This window comes from Ischnura elegans, chromosome 1, assembly GCF_921293095.1.
Source record: "Ischnura elegans chromosome 1, ioIscEleg1.1, whole genome shotgun sequence".
Lineage (NCBI taxonomy): Eukaryota > Metazoa > Arthropoda > Insecta > Odonata > Coenagrionidae > Ischnura > Ischnura elegans.
Genome location: NC_060246.1, coordinates 63,434,417 through 63,453,991, shown reverse-complemented (window position 1 = coordinate 63,453,991; position 19,575 = coordinate 63,434,417). Strand labels below are relative to the sequence as shown.

At 37.1% G+C, this 19,575-nt stretch overlaps 1 protein-coding gene across 3 annotated transcripts in view; it reads left to right on the top strand.

The window, feature by feature from the left end:
* LOC124161956 (sialin-like) overlaps positions 1–19,575 on the top strand; it is a 41,648-nt gene that overhangs the window by 19,854 nt on the left and 2,219 nt on the right. For all 3 annotated transcript variants that reach the window (XM_046538247.1, XM_046538255.1, XM_046538239.1), the window contains 8 exons: positions 3,111–3,322; positions 3,413–3,649; positions 9,468–9,555; positions 11,091–11,308; positions 12,467–12,616; positions 14,721–14,853; positions 15,471–15,712; positions 16,955–17,096. In XM_046538247.1, the coding sequence (XP_046394203.1) occupies positions 3,111–3,322; positions 3,413–3,649; positions 9,468–9,555; positions 11,091–11,308; positions 12,467–12,616; positions 14,721–14,853; positions 15,471–15,712; positions 16,955–17,096 (1,422 nt within the window). The remainder of the gene's footprint in view (positions 1–3,110; positions 3,323–3,412; positions 3,650–9,467; positions 9,556–11,090; positions 11,309–12,466; positions 12,617–14,720; positions 14,854–15,470; positions 15,713–16,954; positions 17,097–19,575) is intronic.

Genomic DNA, 19,575 nt, shown 5'->3' with positions numbered 1-19,575 from the left:
AGAAGGTAGGTCGAGATGCTCTCGACACTTTGATCAAAAACTCCTATACTCATATTTAGGCAATAGGTCCGTGAAGATACAGAATGGCACGTACCACAGGCGCGGTCGACCGATCAGTTTTTTTTTTCCCGAAACTCACGTAAAGCCTCAACCACACGACACATAACCCACGACAGTATCGGACTCCAAATATCCCGTCCTCGTCGCCAAATTGTTCTATTGCAGGAAAACACAAGAGTCCATTAGGAAATAAACTTTTAATTCTGGGCTATGCACGATACAACGCATGGCGTAGTCCCGCCAACAACTGCCGGGCGTGCCCCGTCCTCACATGTCTTATCCTTGGGACAGGGCTACCACCCTGGATACAACACATAGAAGACGGCAAATGTACTCCGTCTCCTGTGATAAAAGATGATGACAATTTAAAAAATTCTGTTGTAACCAAGTATTTACTCTGAAACTAAATGATCATGTTAACAATTCGTGATTAATTTCCTCGATTAATCTTAGTTGTTTGTGTTAGAACAAATTTTCCTTTTTGTCTCGTATTAGTTGTCATTGATGAAATCTTGTACATGAGCAGTGGCGCCGACTCCATGGGGCCTGAGGAGGCCCAAGCCCCCTCGAAAATTCGTTATGGGTGTGAGGAAATGTGTCAGGCTTGCCGATTTTCCCCGGTGTGTCAAGTCATAGAGAGTCAAGTTTTCAGGGTTCTAATGTTGATCATATGACTTCTTAAATGCTTAAAAAACTTAAAACTCACTACTTATAAAATTTCCCATGGCATCATCCCCGGTTTGGGCCCCCCCTATATTTTTTGTCAGTTGGTATCCCTGTACATGAGTATCTTCCACCCTTTTTCTTTCACGATGCATGGAAAATGCAGGGGAGAGAATTGCAATAAGGGTCAATTGAGATTCTTTAGAGTAATACCCAGAAAATGAATCAGGAGAATCTTTCAAGCGACGTGAAAAGGTGAGCAGTGGGCTACCCGTGAATGGTGCCAGGTGCTCCCTTTGACCCGCCAAACGTGCGATGAGCCTCACACAGAAAATGTTTGTGGAAGGAGTCGTGAGCGCAGACTTCCACGGCTCACGACTCCAACACGCACAGTGTTCACTGCGGTAGTCATGGGCACCGGTACTCTGACTTCGCCTCGCCTCAGACACTGTGCGCTGGAGTGCATGGAGTCCAACTCCCACCGCACACGACCTCAACGCACACATTGTGCAGGAGAGAGCCGTGAGCTCTGGTTGTCTGACTTCGCCTCGTACAACTGGAGCGCACAGAGGGCACGGAGCGAGTCGTGTGCAGAGGGAGTCGCGACTCACCAAATAAGACTCTCGCCTCACAGCTCAATTTGTTGAGTTGCACATTTGAACTGACTCACTCGCACAGTGCCCATCACTAGTTATAATAGTACCTATCAGAGGTGCCGACTTATGAAAAAAACTGGGGGGCCCATACTGAGGGTCTTGCCCCAGGAAATTTTAAATAGTGAGTTTTATAGTTTCTTTGCCATGTTAGAAGAATCATATGATCAACATTAGAACCCTGAAAACTTGACTCTCTATGACTTGACACACCGGGGAAAATCGACAAGCATGACACATCTTTTCTTTCCCCCCATAACGAATTTTTGAGGGGGCTTGGGCTCCCTCAGGCCCCATGGAGTCGGCGCCACTGGTACCTCATCTTCCACTTTTTGTACTTCACTTCAATGATTACATGACGACTAACATCATTAGTTATTCTCCGAGGGAACCTACCACACTACTTTTCTTCGAATGTTTCTTATTGATGTCTTATGGCCCTTCAACTTTACTCTTGGTGGGCGGTCCATCGTAAGCCCAATAATTACACATTTTTTCTACTTCCCCTTTCCAAAAGAGGGGCCCAATATTTTTCACATAGTTTTCCCGGAGATCCCTTCCTTTAATATATTCCAAGGTGAGTTTTTAAAGAAGAACCGTGAAAGAATGAGGAAGTGTTTCCCCTCATTTGTCTTTGATGGTTAGCGTGAGTATTCCCTCTTTGTGGAACGCCCTCATGTGATATCGTTGTGCAGAAATAGTGGATTCCATGTATCGGGATGCTGATGGCTATATGAATGGGTGTTGATTGAAGGATATGAATCTGTTACTATTTTATGTCAAAAGAGAATAAAAAATGAAGTTTTGACGATCGTCATGACTTAAAATTGATCGCTCAAAATGGAAAAAATCGTCCCACACTGTTAAATAGATGAGTGCAGAAAAATACGAAAACCCAGCAGCAACACCTTGGTGGTTGACTCTGGCAGCATGTCACCAATGTAATTGCTCAATTCCGGAGGCACTATCACATTTTCAAATTAGCTCCACTTCTGTTGAAGATAAAAGCTTTTCACAAAGCAAGGTTAAGCTAATACATAGTTGTGAAAGGTCTAATTATGTTTTATTTAAACAGGGCAAAATTTTGGTAAATTAAATTTGAGAAACAAGGCGAGTCAGTTTTGATCTGCCCACAAGTATCATTCCTTCACCTACATTTGCCCCACTGAGGTAGGGTAAGCTTGCCCACCTACAACTCACATTACACAATAAAATTGGAACAATGCCTCAAGAACACTGAGAAATGCTTATAAATAAATTATTAATGTTTATAATACTCCACAATAACATTCGTAGAGGGAAGGCTTTTAAGTTATAATTATATTTCACTGTCATCCACAAATTGCTTAATATATTTAATTTTACTTCCCATAATTTAAGTCTTTTAAGAAGTGTATTTTCTTACCTTCTTTGGGAAGAGCTCATGAAGTTGATGAATTTTTTGTAGCGACATAAAATTATATTTTTTATTCATATTAAGTTGTTTCAATCACTACAGACTCTAAAACTTGAAAAAAATGCCAGGTCCCCATTCAGCGTTTCTCTATACATATTAGTGTTTAAAATTCTGTCACCCCCAAAAAACCTTTGATCAGCATTCTACTACTTTCATCATTAAATTAATTTATCTGTAGTATGTACATTTTTCCCTTCAGATTTCAATTAACAAGATAATATTACCATCATGCTGAATGTCTTTTAACCTTAATTATGCCATTCTTTCTTTTTATGTAGTTCTGGAGAAAATAAAGCAGCGTTATGTTCTAGCAGTTATGGGATTTTTTGCCATTGGAAATGCATATTCAATGAGAGTTTGTCTTTCTGTGGCAATTGTAGAAATGGTTGCTAAAAGTGAATCCAGTATCAATAATTCTTCTTTTTTAACCACAAGCACCTGTGAAGAATATGGTGATGAATTTATTTATGAAAAACCAGAGCATAACAAGGTATATTTTTACGCACCAATCATTTCCAGATTATAATCAAAACAATTGTTTCCTGCCACAATTTCAAAGTTTTTTCCTTGTGAATTTCAGTCAAGAGAGTTTTCATGGGATGAAGAAACTCAAGGGATTATCCTTAGTTCCTTCTTCTGGGGATATGTCTTGACACAAGTGCCTGGAGGGATGCTGGCTGAAAAAATTGGAGGAAAGCATCTTGTTGGATTTGGCATCTTCATAACATCCATTTTAACACTACTCACTCCAGCTGCTGCACATTTGGGTGGTAGTACTGCTGTCATAGCTCTCCGTGTATTGGAGGGGCTTGGGGAGGTACTTCCCCAAATTTATCTCTCTTGTATATATTCCAGTGCCCAGAATAAAAGAGACTGAGGCAGGCGAAATATAGTGGAATGACATCCTGCTTAGTGAAAAAAAGAGATGGCAATTTTCTACAAATTTATTGAACAAGCACAACACGTTTCCACCATCAGTCATTCACAAATACAATAAGATTTTAATAAGACATTCTCATATTGTACTGGAGAATGGCCAGATGGTCGAAACATGCCGTTCTTTGTTAAATAAATTTATGGTAAAATCGCCATCTTTTAATATATGGTGATGGCCCTCTTTAAGGAGTGCCCTTCATATGTTGAGCTTCAGTAAAATTGGATAACTTTTACCTTTGGAATTTTTGAAGCAAAGAATTGCATATAAGCTGGCAGTAGAGAAATTGGTTGTATGGATGCCAAATCATGAAAATTTTTTAGCTGGAAACCAGAGATTTTAACATTATAATAGGTATGGAAGATGGTTAGTGAATATTTTTCCTCCAGCCATATTAAAGGCTTTTAACCATAACTACTTCTATACCCTATTGGAAATTTCTAATAAGTCTCACAGAAATTCTTATAGGATTCTATAAATCTTACAGAAATTCTCATAAGAACTCTGCATTTCTGTTTTATTTAAGAACTCTGAATTTTATATGCATGTTGCGTGGGTTGCATACCTTTCAGGTTTTATCCAGCAGGCATTTAAGTCACCATAACTTATGTTGGCCATTGATAATTATTCAAGGATCTTAAAAGATTTTTTTTAATTATGCATAACTCTTTGATTAAGTAATGTTCTGCTAATTTTATGGCGTTTTCAGCATGGTATTTGTCATAAATGGTTCCAAGAAGCGGAGGCTTCTTTTTATGCGACTTGTTAGTACATATATATGTATAACCCTGAGAGCACAAGAAAAATTGTATACTTATGACATCTCTCTGTTTCCATTCTACGGATTACTTAACCGATGGAAGTTCGATATGGGCCATATGAAAAACCATGATGCATACTAAGATTGCATACGTTGCAGGATACTGTTCACACGGAAACCTTGTTTGGTTGTTAGGTTGCTAGGGGTCAGGGGCGCAGCTAGGAATTAAGTCTAGGGGGGGTTTTAGGCACAACTAATACTTATGTGTGTGGGGGTATTGCATTCCCACAAGGGTAAGCAGGAGTTGCGGGGGCCCTCCTTCGTAAAAATTTGAAGAATAATGGTTGAAAATGGCGAGTTTTACGGCTTTCTGAGGGATATTTGATAAATCCTAGCACTATGCTGTAAGTAATACTGATCCAAATAAGTAAAATGGATTGAACTTAAAAATTTCCCTGTGTCTGGGGGGGATTTTATCCCCCAAAACCCCCCCTCACTGCGCCACTGCTACCCAAGTAACATTGACCGTTGGGCCTCGGTTGGGGAACCGTAGTCACGGTTGGCTCATTGTGGGTGGATATGCCTACCAAATTCCACTGTTGGCCCAACGCAGATATTGTTCGTCGGCCCAACGAAACGGTTTATGCTGTTGGCCCAACGGAAATCCCCAACAATGGCCCTACGAAATGGATTATCATTGGGCCACTGTTGGGACATCATAACATTATAGTACGATTGCATAAGTTGCAGGATACGGTTCACATGGTTCCCTAGCAACCTAACAACCAAAACTTGTTTGGTTGTTAGGGATTGCTTTTATATGTTAATCATTCACTATGTCTTTGTGATAGCAGTTAAATAAAATAAGTTGAGTGCTTCAAACAAAAATAAGGCATTGACCTCATTTGGTAAGTCTTACAAAACTGGCATTCCTAAAATCATGTTACCTTAAACAGATAGTTTCGTGGAATTTTAAACTTTTCATCATTAATTTAGATAGATCGATATGTATATTTTTTCAGATTGTGGCATATCTAGTACAAGTGGAAGTTTTAATGAAAACAGTGTTTCAATGGACAAAGTGAGTGATTTAGTCCTCTCTGAAGAGAATGAGATTGAATTTGTAGGAGTAAACCTAAATAACAACTGCACAATTATTATTTTATGGAAAATACATCAACTATATTATACTCAGTGTTTCTGTGATTCCTATTAATATCCCTAAATCTTGCACTTATTAATCCAATTAAGTAAAATGGACTAAACTTAACAATTTCGTTACCGAAGACCAGAGAATAGGAATTGTGAAGGCAATTGAATCAAATAACTCAGGGGTGTACATCTTGCAGTGTGACATGTTTGAAATTAAGGAGGATTTCTTTGAATTACCTCTTAGAAGTGGTACCATTGGTATATTTGTAGTAAAAAAATTAGTACCTGGATGCAAATTGCACAGTCCACCCAGATTTTATCTAAGTGTGTTTTGTTGCCCTACAAAGAAGATGGACAGTTTTTGTGTGTGCCATATTGTAATATGGAAAGGTGCAGTTGAAATTTTCCTAATTTTGTCCTAATAAAAAGTGTCCTAATTTGTGAAAATAAAAGTTGGGGACCTTCTGAACTGATATTGATTTTTTGTTTTCCACTTTTAACCACTGTAACCTTACTTTGTCCTATAGCATTGATTGTTAATGTATTTAATTTCATTTTGATTTATCTGGAGTTAAAGGTAAAGATTCTATCTATGTACCGGTATCATATCAAGTGAGAAGGTAAATTAATTTAACTCTCATTCTATAAAAATGAGGAATGCCAGTAAAATATAGCTTTCGTTGGGAAACGGATGGCAGAATTGAAAAGGGCCAACGGTGTATCGTTGGAGAGGGGTTGGCCTATAGTTGGGAATACGAAGGCCCGACTGTAATGCTCTGTTGGCCCATCGTTGGGGAATTGTTGGTTGGGATACGGTTGGCGAGGTGGCCAAATCATACCATGGGCCAACCGCTGTGTCCCACCATCTGCCAACAGAGGGCCAACCAAAAATGTTACTTGGGTAGGGATTGCTTTTATATGTTAATCATTCACTATGTTGTAGGTTCAAAGATTTTCGTGGCGTTGAGATGATCTCTGCATTCTCTTCTGGTTTTCACCACGTCCGTTGTGTTTTGGCGACAAAACACAATGCACGTGGTGAAAACCCGAAGAGAATGCAGAGATCATCATTCACTATGTTTTTGTGATAGCAGTTTAATAAAATAAGTTGTGTCCTTCTAACGAAAACTAGGCATTGACCTCATTTGGTAAGTCTTACAAAACTGGCATTCCTAAAATCATGTTACCTTAAACAGACAGTTTCATGGAATTTTAGACTTCTCATTATTAATTTCTATAGATATGTATATTTTTACAGATTGTGACATATCTAATATAAGTGGAAGTTTTAATGAAAACATTGTTTCAATGGACAAAGTGAGTGATTTATGTAGTCGTCTCTGAAGAGAATGAGAATGAATTGTATGAGTAAACCTAAATAACATTTGCACAATTACTATTTTATGGAAAATACATCAACTATAATTCTCAATAAGTGTTTCCGTGATTCCTATTAATTTCCCTAAATCTTGCACTTATTGTTAGCCATATTCTACATATCCTTTTCTCCAAATGGGATCAAATTCCATTTTACTTTATCTATTTCTTGCATTAACTATCCAAATCTTCATGTAGAGGTCATTCTCTCTGGTATCTTAAATAAACATTGCTCATATGCATTAGATTTATCAATTTTTCCTTTTCCTTCCCAAATAATTTCTTGAAGTATCCCAAGTCGAACTTGAATTTTATTTCATTTGCTTCTTCAATTTTCCAGGTTAAATCATATTCCATATTGCAATTCCTGTGTATTACATCGCGTAGTGATTGCCAAAGTGGTATATTCTATTATCATTCCATCATTCTAGGCTATCGTTGGTTTCATTGATTTTATTCTTTATGCATGTGGGGACGTTAACCCTATACAGAACCCTGAAGGACCTCTATGGTATCTCACCTTGTCTGGCCAGTCAGGTGAACTTAACAGAGCTTGAATGTCCTTGCTTGATGCACACTAATGATAGACATCTACATTTGGAACATGGAAAATCATTAGGTTTGCTGTATCCCAGATATAGGCATCTACATTTCGTATCCTGCAATGTATGCAATCGTAGTATACATCGGGTGCTTTCCATTCATCGACATACGTCGACAAAGTCGACTTGCGTCGCGGTTTTTGTGTTCCATTGTATGTGTGTCGCCGACTGTTGTGACACAAGTCAACAAACAATTACGTGCAGGAATTGGAGAGTTATAAACAGTTACCGCGAGTCAACTCAAGTCGACGCGTGAGTCGCATGAATAGAAAGTGCCCATCGTGGTTACTCATGGCCCATACCGAACTTCCATCGGTTAAGTAATCTGTACACTCGAAACAGACAGATTTTATTAGTCTAAAATTTTTCGTTGCTCTCAGGGATACTTAATAACAAGTCGCATAAAAAGCCTCCACTTCTTGGAACCATTTATGTCAAATACCATACTGAAAACGCCAGAAAATTAGCAGAACATTACTTAACAAAGAGGTATACATGATTTCAAAAAAAAATCTAATACAAGAATTCCTTAAATAATTATCAATTACCAACATAAGTTATGGTGACTTAAATGCCTGCTGGATAAAAACCTGAAAGGTATGCGACCCGCGCATCATTTCTATAGAATTCTATAAGAAATGCAGAGTTCTTATAAGAATTTCTGTAAGACTAATAGAATCCTGTATGAATTCTGTAATACTTATATAATCCGACAAGTCTTACAGAGTTCTCATAGGATTTTATAAGAATTTCTGTAAGACATTATAAGAAATTTCCAATAGGGTTTGAATCATCGCGTGAATGAAAATCATTCACTATGTAAAATGGAAAATTTGGCATTTATATTGGTATTTTGCATGATCATGCGGGGGAAACTTTAGCATGTTCTTTTGCTATTTTCTGCTCAGGAATCGAATGTCTAATAAACAGCATGTAGATTCGACTCTTCAAATTTGTAACCTCTTTCAGAATTCAATGCATCATTATATACAATAAGCCTATGAAGTTATTTTTAAGAATTTCAAATATTGTCACTTGAAAAAATGTATCAAATTAGATTTATTTTCAAGAAATATAGTTGCTGAATTCATACCATTTGTTTCTCCTAGATAAAATCTTTTTATGATGTAGCTGACTATTCTCATGAGGCTCAGCCTATTTTATGCACTGTGCAAAGCCAAGACTTTCATTCGGGGGGGTACCAAGTAATGGGTTTTAAACAGATTTTAACACTTTTCATAATCGAAAAAACTTTATTTGTTAAAGAAATATATTGTAAATTCATGATTTTTCAATATTTTGTTCTCTTTTACAAAGGAAAATAAATGTGTTTTTACATTTTGGGGGGTATGGACCCCAGGACAACCCCCCTGGCTACGCCACGGGACAGGGCCAGCTTAAGGGCTGGGCAACCCAGGAGACTGCCTTTGGCGACTTAGCTAGGGGGGTGACCAAATACCCAAATCCCTGTTTAATTGGGGGTATTGCATACCAACCCCCCCCCCCCCCCCCCCGGTATTATGTAGTTACATAACAGCAGTTTGCCTGGGTAAGTATTTTGCCTTGAGCCGGCCCTGTGAATGGATAATCATTGCTTTTAAATATTCCCCCCTGGCTTAGCCCATTATCCATAACTATTTGAATACCTGTACAATTTTTAATGTAAAATTTAAAATCCATAACTCGTGAAAATGAGTGCATTGCACTCAATTCATGTATCATTATCATTGTTTTCAATGCTTTTAGGATTCATATGTATCATATATATTTGCCATGTTCTTACTCATGAAGTGAATTTTCATTTTCACAGGGTGTTACATATCCAGCTATGAATTATATGCTTGCAAGTTGGGTACCCCCAAATGAGAGGAGTGTATTAGGAACAATAGTTTACTCAGGTGAGACTATAATATTTAAATTTTCATTCTTAAACTGACAAGGTATTTATGAATGACATAAGCTAGAATTGTGTGGTAGTTTATAACTGTAGGTAGTGGTTTATTGGGATTCATTGGAGCCAGTGCACTTTGCACCTGCCAAGCGACTTATAAGAAAAAGACTGAAATGGATAATAGGGTGGCTTCCAATTTTATTTTTATTGCCTAAATCAAAAGATTATTACTCCTGGAGAATGTATTTCACTCTCTTAGATTTTTAAATTAAAAGATTGAATTGAAAGAATGATTAAATGAAAAGTGAAAAATTTCAAATGCACGAAAACACGACAGCTAAGTATGAATGCTGGGAAAAGCCTGTTTGACATCACTCTGGTTCCGGCTGCCACCGTGTGAGGCCACCTTGGTGTGAGACTATGAGTGCCGCTGCTAGCTGCTACGATGCAGGCTGCTAGCAGGTAGCGTTTGGCTTAAATAAGGATTATTAATACCCTATCAAATGAAGGAAACTTTCCGACCTTATGCAATTTTAATAGGTGATTATTAAGAAATGTTACCCTGAGCTCTGTGCCTCATGCACGCATTGGTAATCTCAGATGATGAAAAACTCCTGACTACTCATATAGAATCTAGGTCCCTGTGACGTCAAGTGGAGTGGCATCGCATGGGCGCCAATCTGACCTTTTTCAAATGAGGTTAAAATTGATGATTAACTTTCGTCTTAACTGGGATTTCTAAAACCAAATAATTTGTATTTTATGAATACGCTAATGGTGGGTAACGAATAGCAAATAATGCCTTTCATTTTCTTTGATGAAGGAAATTACCCTATTGGGTGTGAAAATGTATCATTGATGTGTAAAAAAGTTCATGCAATCTTTCAAAATTCAATTGAAATTATCATTTGGTAAAATATTGCTGGTCAAAGTGTAGAAAAGGGAAATTAAATCTTTAAAAGTGAACTATGGAGTAGGTACTTGTACTTAAGTACATTCTTTTCTCTTAATTTTATTTCATATAGAGATCCCTATTTTTTTGCATGTTGATGTCATCATGTGAGTATGATTTACAAATAATTGTTTCATAATATCAGCCTGATAGAGGGTAGGTATACTGATAGCCTTCAGGTGAAGGAAATCCAAATCCGTGACTTCCGCAAATCATGCATTTGTGGCTGTGTGATGAGTGGTGATATGGACATGAGGTACCTAATTGCCCTTAGAGGAGCTCTGTATTTCTTGGTTACAATCATCTCAATTTGTGAAGACATGATCTGGCTGCATTACTGCTGAACCATGTCTTGTAGGAGTCGCCTCTTGGGCAGCTTTCTGACTCTGCAAACATCCTTGAAAACCACAGTCTCACATTTATGATCATTAATGGAAATGGAATGAGTTGTAAAATCTGATTATATACCAATTCAATGAAACCATGAGGGTCATGAGTAAGAATTAATTGGTTTAAAAAAAATTTTGTATGTCAATGCGCTAATTATTTCCTTGCATTTAGTGATAACATTTTATGTCAATATCTTATAGGTTCCCAAATTGGCACAGTTTTTGGCATGGCTTTAAGTGGGAATGTAATAGAAAAATTCGGGTGGGAGAGCGTTTTCTACCTGTTTGGAGCTTTAGGTATCATCTTTTATTTGTTTTGGCTGCTACTCTGCTATGATGATCCAAGTCAGCACCCTTTTGCCATGGAAGAAGAAATTGAGTACCTAGAAGAACATCTTGGAACTAAAAGGAGGCCTAAGGTACAATACAATTCAATTGGTTATCATAATTTTGTACTGTCTATTACAGCTAACTAACAGATGCACTTAGAAAATTACAAAACATTCATAGATTGATATCAATTAGACTTACTGCCTTTTTCCTAAATTTTTTGTATATAAATATATATAAATAAATATATATATATGTATATGGCCGATCGAGGGGAATGGACAAAAATGACACTTAGAAAAACACAGAAACACATAAAGAAAGACACTCACAAAAAAATTTTCAGACGTTTCAGCGGGTTGACCCACTATCTTTGGTGCTGAAAGTGAACTGCTGCAGGCAGGGGAAGTTCCTCCAGTAGCCCTACCTCCTGGTTGCCGGCCAGATGCTCTACCAGTTGAGCTACCGGGACGCTTAGATTTACCATGATTTCGGAGGGGGTTTATACACAGAAAACTCCCTTTGCTTTGGCCCACAAGAGTAACCAATAGATGGCACAGGGGCAGCTCACCACTCACCAACAGAAGCTTGGAAAAAAGCAATTAATAGGTGAAGATGCTGCATTTTGTGAGGGTTGCGTACTGAAATGCCTGAAGTTGCACTCCAATTCCAGTGTGGTTGGAAATTTAAAAAACTGAGAAAATCCTTTATTAGAGTTGTAGATGTACATAGGCATAGCAACAATAGTTTCTGTGGTGCCTCGAGGATATCCAGAAAAAAGAGACTTTTAAAACACCCTCCCTACAAATATAGGGTCTTGAGTTATATGATTATCATTATATGTACATATTTCTGTGTGTGTAATATTGTTATGTATGTTCATGTGTATGTGTTCTTGAGTTGGTTGAATTCTTAATATTTTGCTAATCCACTTCGACACCTCCACCGCAAAAACGCTCAGCAATCGCCCACCGATCATCGAATCGACTCATCTAGTAGCCCAACAATACGAATCCACTCAGCTGGCAGCGTCCAAGCTTGAAGAATAGGAGATGAGCATTTATGCTCCGGACACTGCCAGCTGAGCAGATTTGTATTGTCGGGCAACTAGATGAGCGGATTTGATTCGTTGGGCGATTGCTGAGCATTTATGCAGTGGAGGTATCGACTTATTATACATATTTTTTCTATTTTCATACATGTACTATGATTTAGAAAGTAAATTTTCTGCTAATTTAATTTTCCAGCCAATTTCAACCCCTTGGAGAGCCATCTTGACTTCTGTTCCACTGTGGGGTTTAGTTTTTGCTCAAATAGGACATGATTGGGGATTTTATACTCTTCTAAATGATTTACCAAAGTATATGGGCGACGTCTTGCATTTTAACATTTCTATGGTAAGTCTCCCCTTAACAACATATATAGTGGTATTGCACTGAATATTTTACTAACCTGTTAGTAATTTGGTATAAAATATCAATTGAGTCTAAAATTGGGTGTTAAAATTACAAAATTTTTAAAGGGTTTTAAATGTGAAATCCATGTATCTTCTCCTTCTCATCATTTTTCACCTGAAACCTTGAGTTACCCTCTTTCATTGCTTCACAACTTCACAGCTAATGGTATTTCATTTCACACATTGTCCCAACTAAATTAGTTAGCTTAGCTCTAAAATTTTTTGCTGAATGCAAAGTAGGAAAAAAATATTTTATTCACATTACATCCCTTTTCTAGAAATGGATAACTTGATTTCATTCTCACCTGTATAATGTTGTAAGGCCTTTTCTATGCTAGCACTCTTGGCATTAAATTGGTGGCATATTGGATCCAAAACAAGTCACTCTTTGCTCTCATCTGATCTAATACAAACTTTTACTGCTAATTGAGGGAGAAAGTGACATTACTCCTTCATACAGAAATAGGAGTTATCGCAACTATACCAGCCTTCCAAACACTTTCCGAGACTTTCCAACATCAAGTGCCTTACTTTGGAGCATCTGCTGATATCCACTGATGTGAGCAATGCTTATTTTTTTAGTACGCCAATGTGAGTTAGAATTACAAAAAAATAGCAAATTGCCATGAGGGTGTCTAAATTGCCCCATCTACTGGAATTGATACATACAGGGTAGAGAAAAATTGTCACAAAATTTTAACCGTGGAAAGCTGATGCCAGTAGGAACTAAAATTACCTATGATTTTTTGGTCAAAAACATACCATTTTTAAACTACAGAAACTTTTGAGTTAAGCGCTCCCATTGGCCGTAAGTTTGCCCCGTTGCCAGATGTACTGAACAACTTATGACTTAGAAAGCTTTGCCTGCCAGAGATTGCAATGTATCCAAGTCATCCGGTAACAGGGTAAACTCGCAGCCAATCAGAGTGCTTGGCTCAAAGTTTGTGTAGTTTAAAAATGGTGCATTCTCGACTCAAACATAATCAGTAATTTTGGTTCCTACTGGCATCAGCTATCCAGGATTAAAATTTCGTATCACCATTTCTCTCCACCCTGCATATCATCACAGAGAAACTGGTATGATGGGCAAAAAAGAATTAAACTTCATTAACAGCAAACTAAATGTATATGTACTCCTTTACATGACAATTCAAAAAAGGCCAACATACATTTTTAAGAAATAAGTGTAAAAAGGTTAAGTGAAGTTGAATAGGGGGTCATTTTGACTCCTTCTGTAGTTCTAGTGTTAAGTACAGATGCACATAGTACATGTGCATTTAGCACTAGAATTTAATGCGAATTCCAAAACCCTAGCTAGCAAAAATGTGGAGTATTTAGTTAAACCACATATGTACTCCTATTATGTAGCTTTTGTTTAGGAAAAGTGGTTTTAATAATAATATGTACTTTAGCTTGCATGAGTTGATATTATGTATTTATATTATAAATGTAATATAATACATTCCAGCTTCATATGAAGCTGAAAGCACTTAAGTGAAATTTGGCAGATACTGGATACAAAAATCATGAGGATTTTTCCCAATCGGAAAATGCAATTTCTTCTATAGTGAGAAAAGTCATTTCTAAGGCTCAGGGCTATTTTATAGAAAAAAATAATGCCAATAAATGGGAATAGGTTTTGCATGTAAGTATTACTAGTATCGTGCACATAAGAAAAAGACTTTTCACACAAGGTGATTAGTCAAAATTTTTCTCAATGAATGTACTTTTACTGAACCTCCTCAAATCAATTGAATAAATAATTTTAGAAAATTTATGTAAACTAAAATGGCATTGGGACTCAATTCCAACAGACTTTAGCTAAACCAGCTCCCATCTCCATTTACTCATATTTTTGAATAGCTTTGATTGTTTCATTATATGCTTAATAAATGTTTTATACTTAAAGTATATGTACTTGTAAAATTTGTGGTAAATGTTTCAAATAAGAATTTTATAATTTCAAACAAAAATTTTGTTAGTGTGAAAACTGAAAATTCCTACTTTGACATTCATACTCCTTTTCATTTCATTTTTTTTACAAGAATGGTTACTTATCTGCTCTTCCTTATCTGGCCATGTGGGCAGTGTCCATATTATCAAGTTGGTTGGCTGATTGCTTATTAACAAAAGGTTATCTCTCCACAACCAATGTACGAAGGATTTTCTCAACTACAGGTAATCAATATATTTTCTTTGTTTTGCCAATATTTTTTTTAGCCAGAGGATGTACATATTTAAATCTGATTCATCCTATTCGTAAGACACTGATTGCAAGTGAGGGTGGAATATTCACTAGGTTGCAGGTTGCTTAGCGGAGTGTAATTTGGACATAAGTTTTCCCCAAACATATCTTCAAATATGGGGTTTTCAAAGTGTATTTTCATCTTCTCAAGCAAAGCTTTTGCCTCTCGCAAGAAAAAAATTTTTAAGCCTTAAGACAATTTTTTGCACTTAGAAAATTTTGAAGCATACGAGAAGGGGTGCAGAGTACACAGAAACCTGCATATGAGAGTTGCATAAATGCTGCAGGAGTTGTATAAGTGTTGCAAATATGTCTCACCAGGGGTTGCGAATACATTGCCATTATGTTGCAAAAACGTGGTAGAGAGGACTTTTGACTGGTTTTGCAACGTTGCGATTACGTTGCAGCAACTCCCATGTTGGCTGCAGTGCAATTTTTTTGCAATATTTTCACAACACTTTTGGTTTACAGGGAATGCTCTTGATTGATATTTTTTGAATCTTCTTTAACCTTTCCGTCATTATCTATTCCTATGGTTACCCAACTCAAGCTTCTTTGGGACCTGCTGTCGGCCTTCTGGCTGCCTCGTATATGAGTGAGTGCCAAAGAGGAGCTATTGTCACTGTACTAACTTTGGGAGTTGGTGCCATGGGTACCTTTTATCCAGGAATGAAAGTCAACTCCCTTGATCTCAGCCCTAACTATGCAGGAACATTGATGGGCATTACAAATGGAGCCGGAAATGTCAGTGGTATATTATCACCATACATAATTGGATTGATAACAACTAAGGTAATATTTCTTCATACTATGGTATTCTGTTATCAATAATTTCCCAAAGTGATTATTAATATACTATAAATTTATGATGGCAGCCACATAGGTTATTGAAGACATTGAATTTATTGTCAATCAACCTTGGGGGAAATAGAATTGGGAAGGAAGGAGTTAGGTTTTAGACGTATGTGGTGCAAGGGTAGGTGGGTTGAGGCAATTGTCTATAATGAGAAGCATGACAAAGGGGTAGGAATGGCTGGGGAAGGGTTATACGTGTCACTCTCGAATAAGAATTCGAGAAAAGAGATCTGTAATCCCTTTGAGTCCAACACTGTTACAATACATAAGGTTAGCTGAAGAGAAGCCCCCCATTGAGAACATGTGTGTGTAAGGGAGAAATGACAGAGAGGGAGGAGTGGGAGGTGCACAAAAAATTTGTTAACAATCAAATGCTTAAAACAGGCACTTAAAAATTTACAATTACTCCTAGGCATCCAACCTCGCTCCCTTGATTTCATGTGCATGATATCTTTTAGTGTTTTACTCTATCACTTTGGTGTTTTATTCTAATACATATGAAGAGTTTGGTAAAGAGGTACAACAGGTCTTCTCTACTGGCAAACAATTCATGTTCTTAAATGCATTTTTCTAAACTTCCATCCTGTCTGTTAAATATACGTAAGTTGCTGTTCATTTGCATTTCAATTTCTTTTGTGCCGTATTGCAAAAAAAAAACTCATTATGAGAGATATTTCCATGAGTAACTTTTATCCTGAATTTGAAAAATGAAACCTTTTCATAACCACTTATATTCCTTAGCGTTAAATTAATTGATAACTAATAACAGTTCTTTGGACTTCAAGAGGCACAGCTAATTTTAATGAGGCCCCATGAAAGTTCAGCTTGCGCTTCAACTGACATCTTTAGGGATGAAATCACTAACACCAGTAGGTACTGGCAAAAAAACTTGTTGATAATGAATTGGCATGGAAGACAAACAAAAAAAAGCAGCACGATTTTGCCATAGACGTTATGAGGTGGTAAGCCTATATGTATATTAATGTAATACACAAAAAGGTCTTTATGAAGCAATTCAACGAATATTTCATGTTTATTCTCCCATAAAAACTGAAGAGAAATGACTACAGATTAAAAGTATTTTTAAATAAATTTGCTTTGGATTAGCAAGGAATGACAATGACCCTGATGACTTTCCATTGCCAAATTATCTTGATATTTCATCTCCTTACTTTCTAGCATACACCGGAGGAATGGAAAACAGTATTTTTTATATCCATTGCTATCTTAATTGTGACTAATATAATCTTTGTGGCAACAGTATCTGGGGAAACACAAGCATGGAATGAAAATGACGTCAACTCTATGGCAACGATTAAAGGTAAATTTTGAAAATTATAAGCAAAAACTTATTGGAATCATCTGAGCACTATTTCTCAAATACAGCAAACTCTTGATTATCCTGGCTAATGATAGGGAGAGGGTGCATGAATAATCAGGAAACACGGAGAATCCAAACTCCCTTTCATTTCTTTAAGGTTTTGTAATTTCCAAAAAATTAACATATTTTCATTTTTGCAAATACAGTAAAACCCCTTATTTACACTTTTCTAGGGACCCAAGAAAAAAAGTGTAAATTGCGGGAAAATGCAAATAGCGGGAAATAGAGAATTTTCACTTTTATTCATATACTGGCTTTGGAAATGTTAATTTTTTAATTGTTCACTAAGCATTATTCCATAACATTGTTTCCCTCAGAAGCACAGTGTTTTTGCTGACAGCAAAAATTGAAAAATAATCCTGTTTTGTCTGCATTGAAAACATCTTTTGGGCTGTGACCCTTCCAGAACTCTAATATATTCAGATTCTTTCCACTGAGTTGCTGTCTCTTTGTTAACATCTTTGCTTTCACCACTCACCATCTTATATACAAGACTGTACCTATTTTTGAATCTATCCAACCAACCATTATTATAGATGCCATGGAATCTTCGATTCCCAATCTTGTGGGGAAATACTTTTTCTCAAGGGCCTTTGAGCCTGTTTACACGATACATTAGCACATACGATTGTAGGCAGGGGCAGATCCAGGATTTTTTTCTGGGAAGGGCACAGAGGGCCTGACAGGCAAAAGATCTTGTATAATTGAGATTAAAAGCAAGATATAACGATGACTTTAAACAATTCTCTTTATTTTTATATCAAAGTTATTCTTATTGAATTAAATGATTAAGCCTCCTTTAGTAATACACAAAGCAAAGCAAACGTAATGATGACCATCAGGCGGATCCGGGATTTCTTTCTGGGGGGCACAAGCAGTGCCATATCCAGGATTTTGTTCTAGAGGGGGGGGGGGGGGAGGGCACAATGATACCACATCATACAAAAGGAACGCAATGATAACCAGACGGTATTAAAAATCTTGCATATTTTTTAAGTGTCTGGGGGGACACGTGCCCCCCCCCCCCAATATAGAGCCTCCTATGATAACCGTATGCAAATTTTGTCTATTTTTTTAACCATCTGGGGGGGGGGGGGCACGTCCCCTGCCCCTAAATCCTAAATCCGACTATGAATGCATGAACCAAATTTGAACAGGTTCTATTTTCTGTTCATGCATACGCACAAGTTGGGTGAATACACGGTGCATTTTCGTGTTCATAATTTAGACATTAACTTGTACGGGTTAATGTACTATGTAAACAGGCCTTTAGATAACACCATTTGCAGGGACATTTGATGATCTTGCACCTAAAAACTATTCTTTTCGAATTCGTTCTATTTCTTCTTACCTGGAATTCTTCACATATATTCTCTTTTTTGATAAATGGCCGCACTGGTTTGCATATTTTACAATGGCATCGCGATTTTTCACCACGGTATTGAATGTTGAGACTGGGAATCCGATCGGATTGCCAGTCCCAACATTCGAGTTGCTTCGCCAGCGTTTGAATCGATGCGGGTTCCGGTGTGGGAATCGACTAGCTCTAAAAATTTCATTTTCTCGTCAATTAAAAATGTCCGTTTTTCACCTCGAATTTCCCATTTTCAAGCCGGATAAATTCTATTTCCTGTACGAATTGAGGGTAACTTGGCAACACACGAGTGTCTGAACTACCCCCTATGAAAAAATTGTATAAACCTGTTTCAAATTTTTATACAATTTATACAATTGCCATGGTAATTGTATAAATTGTATAAAATTTTGAAACAGTTTTATACAATTTTTTCATAGGGGACTCCTCGGCGATCAAGTGCGTAGTACAAACTGTCGTGCGACTTCATAATTTTTTAAATTTACAATAGTTTGCGATACACTGCTACTTGAATGGGATAATTCAAGTTTAAATAAGTTTTTTAAGTATTTAATTAACCCATAATTGCTACGCAACTGTTGAATGAAGTCAGCGCAAATGATCACAGTTGTCGGTCAAGTTTTATAGTTACGGCATTTATCACGTTTCATCACGTCTGGTTTCCTTTCAAACTCGCGTATCAAATTATCGACTACATGATTACTGTCAACATTCCTTCAGGAGTTCTTGCATTATAATTATTACATAGCTCGATTGCTCAAAACACCTACTTTCGTATCATGAATCTTTTCGCCGCTGACAGAAAACGAGATGTCGTAGTTCAACTTTTCGACGTTAGTGGCGTTCTGTCCCGCCACATTCAAATTCTTCCCGAAAATAGTTCTCATTACGTCTCTCTCTCTTGGATTTTTAAATAAAAATGCGCGAAAGGAAGCCGAAAGACAGTTTTTATGGGCTGATATGCACGATTAATTGTTTTAGTACGCAAATAATGTTTTTTTAGTCGGCACGTCGTGGTGCACATGGCGGGAAAACGAAAAAAAC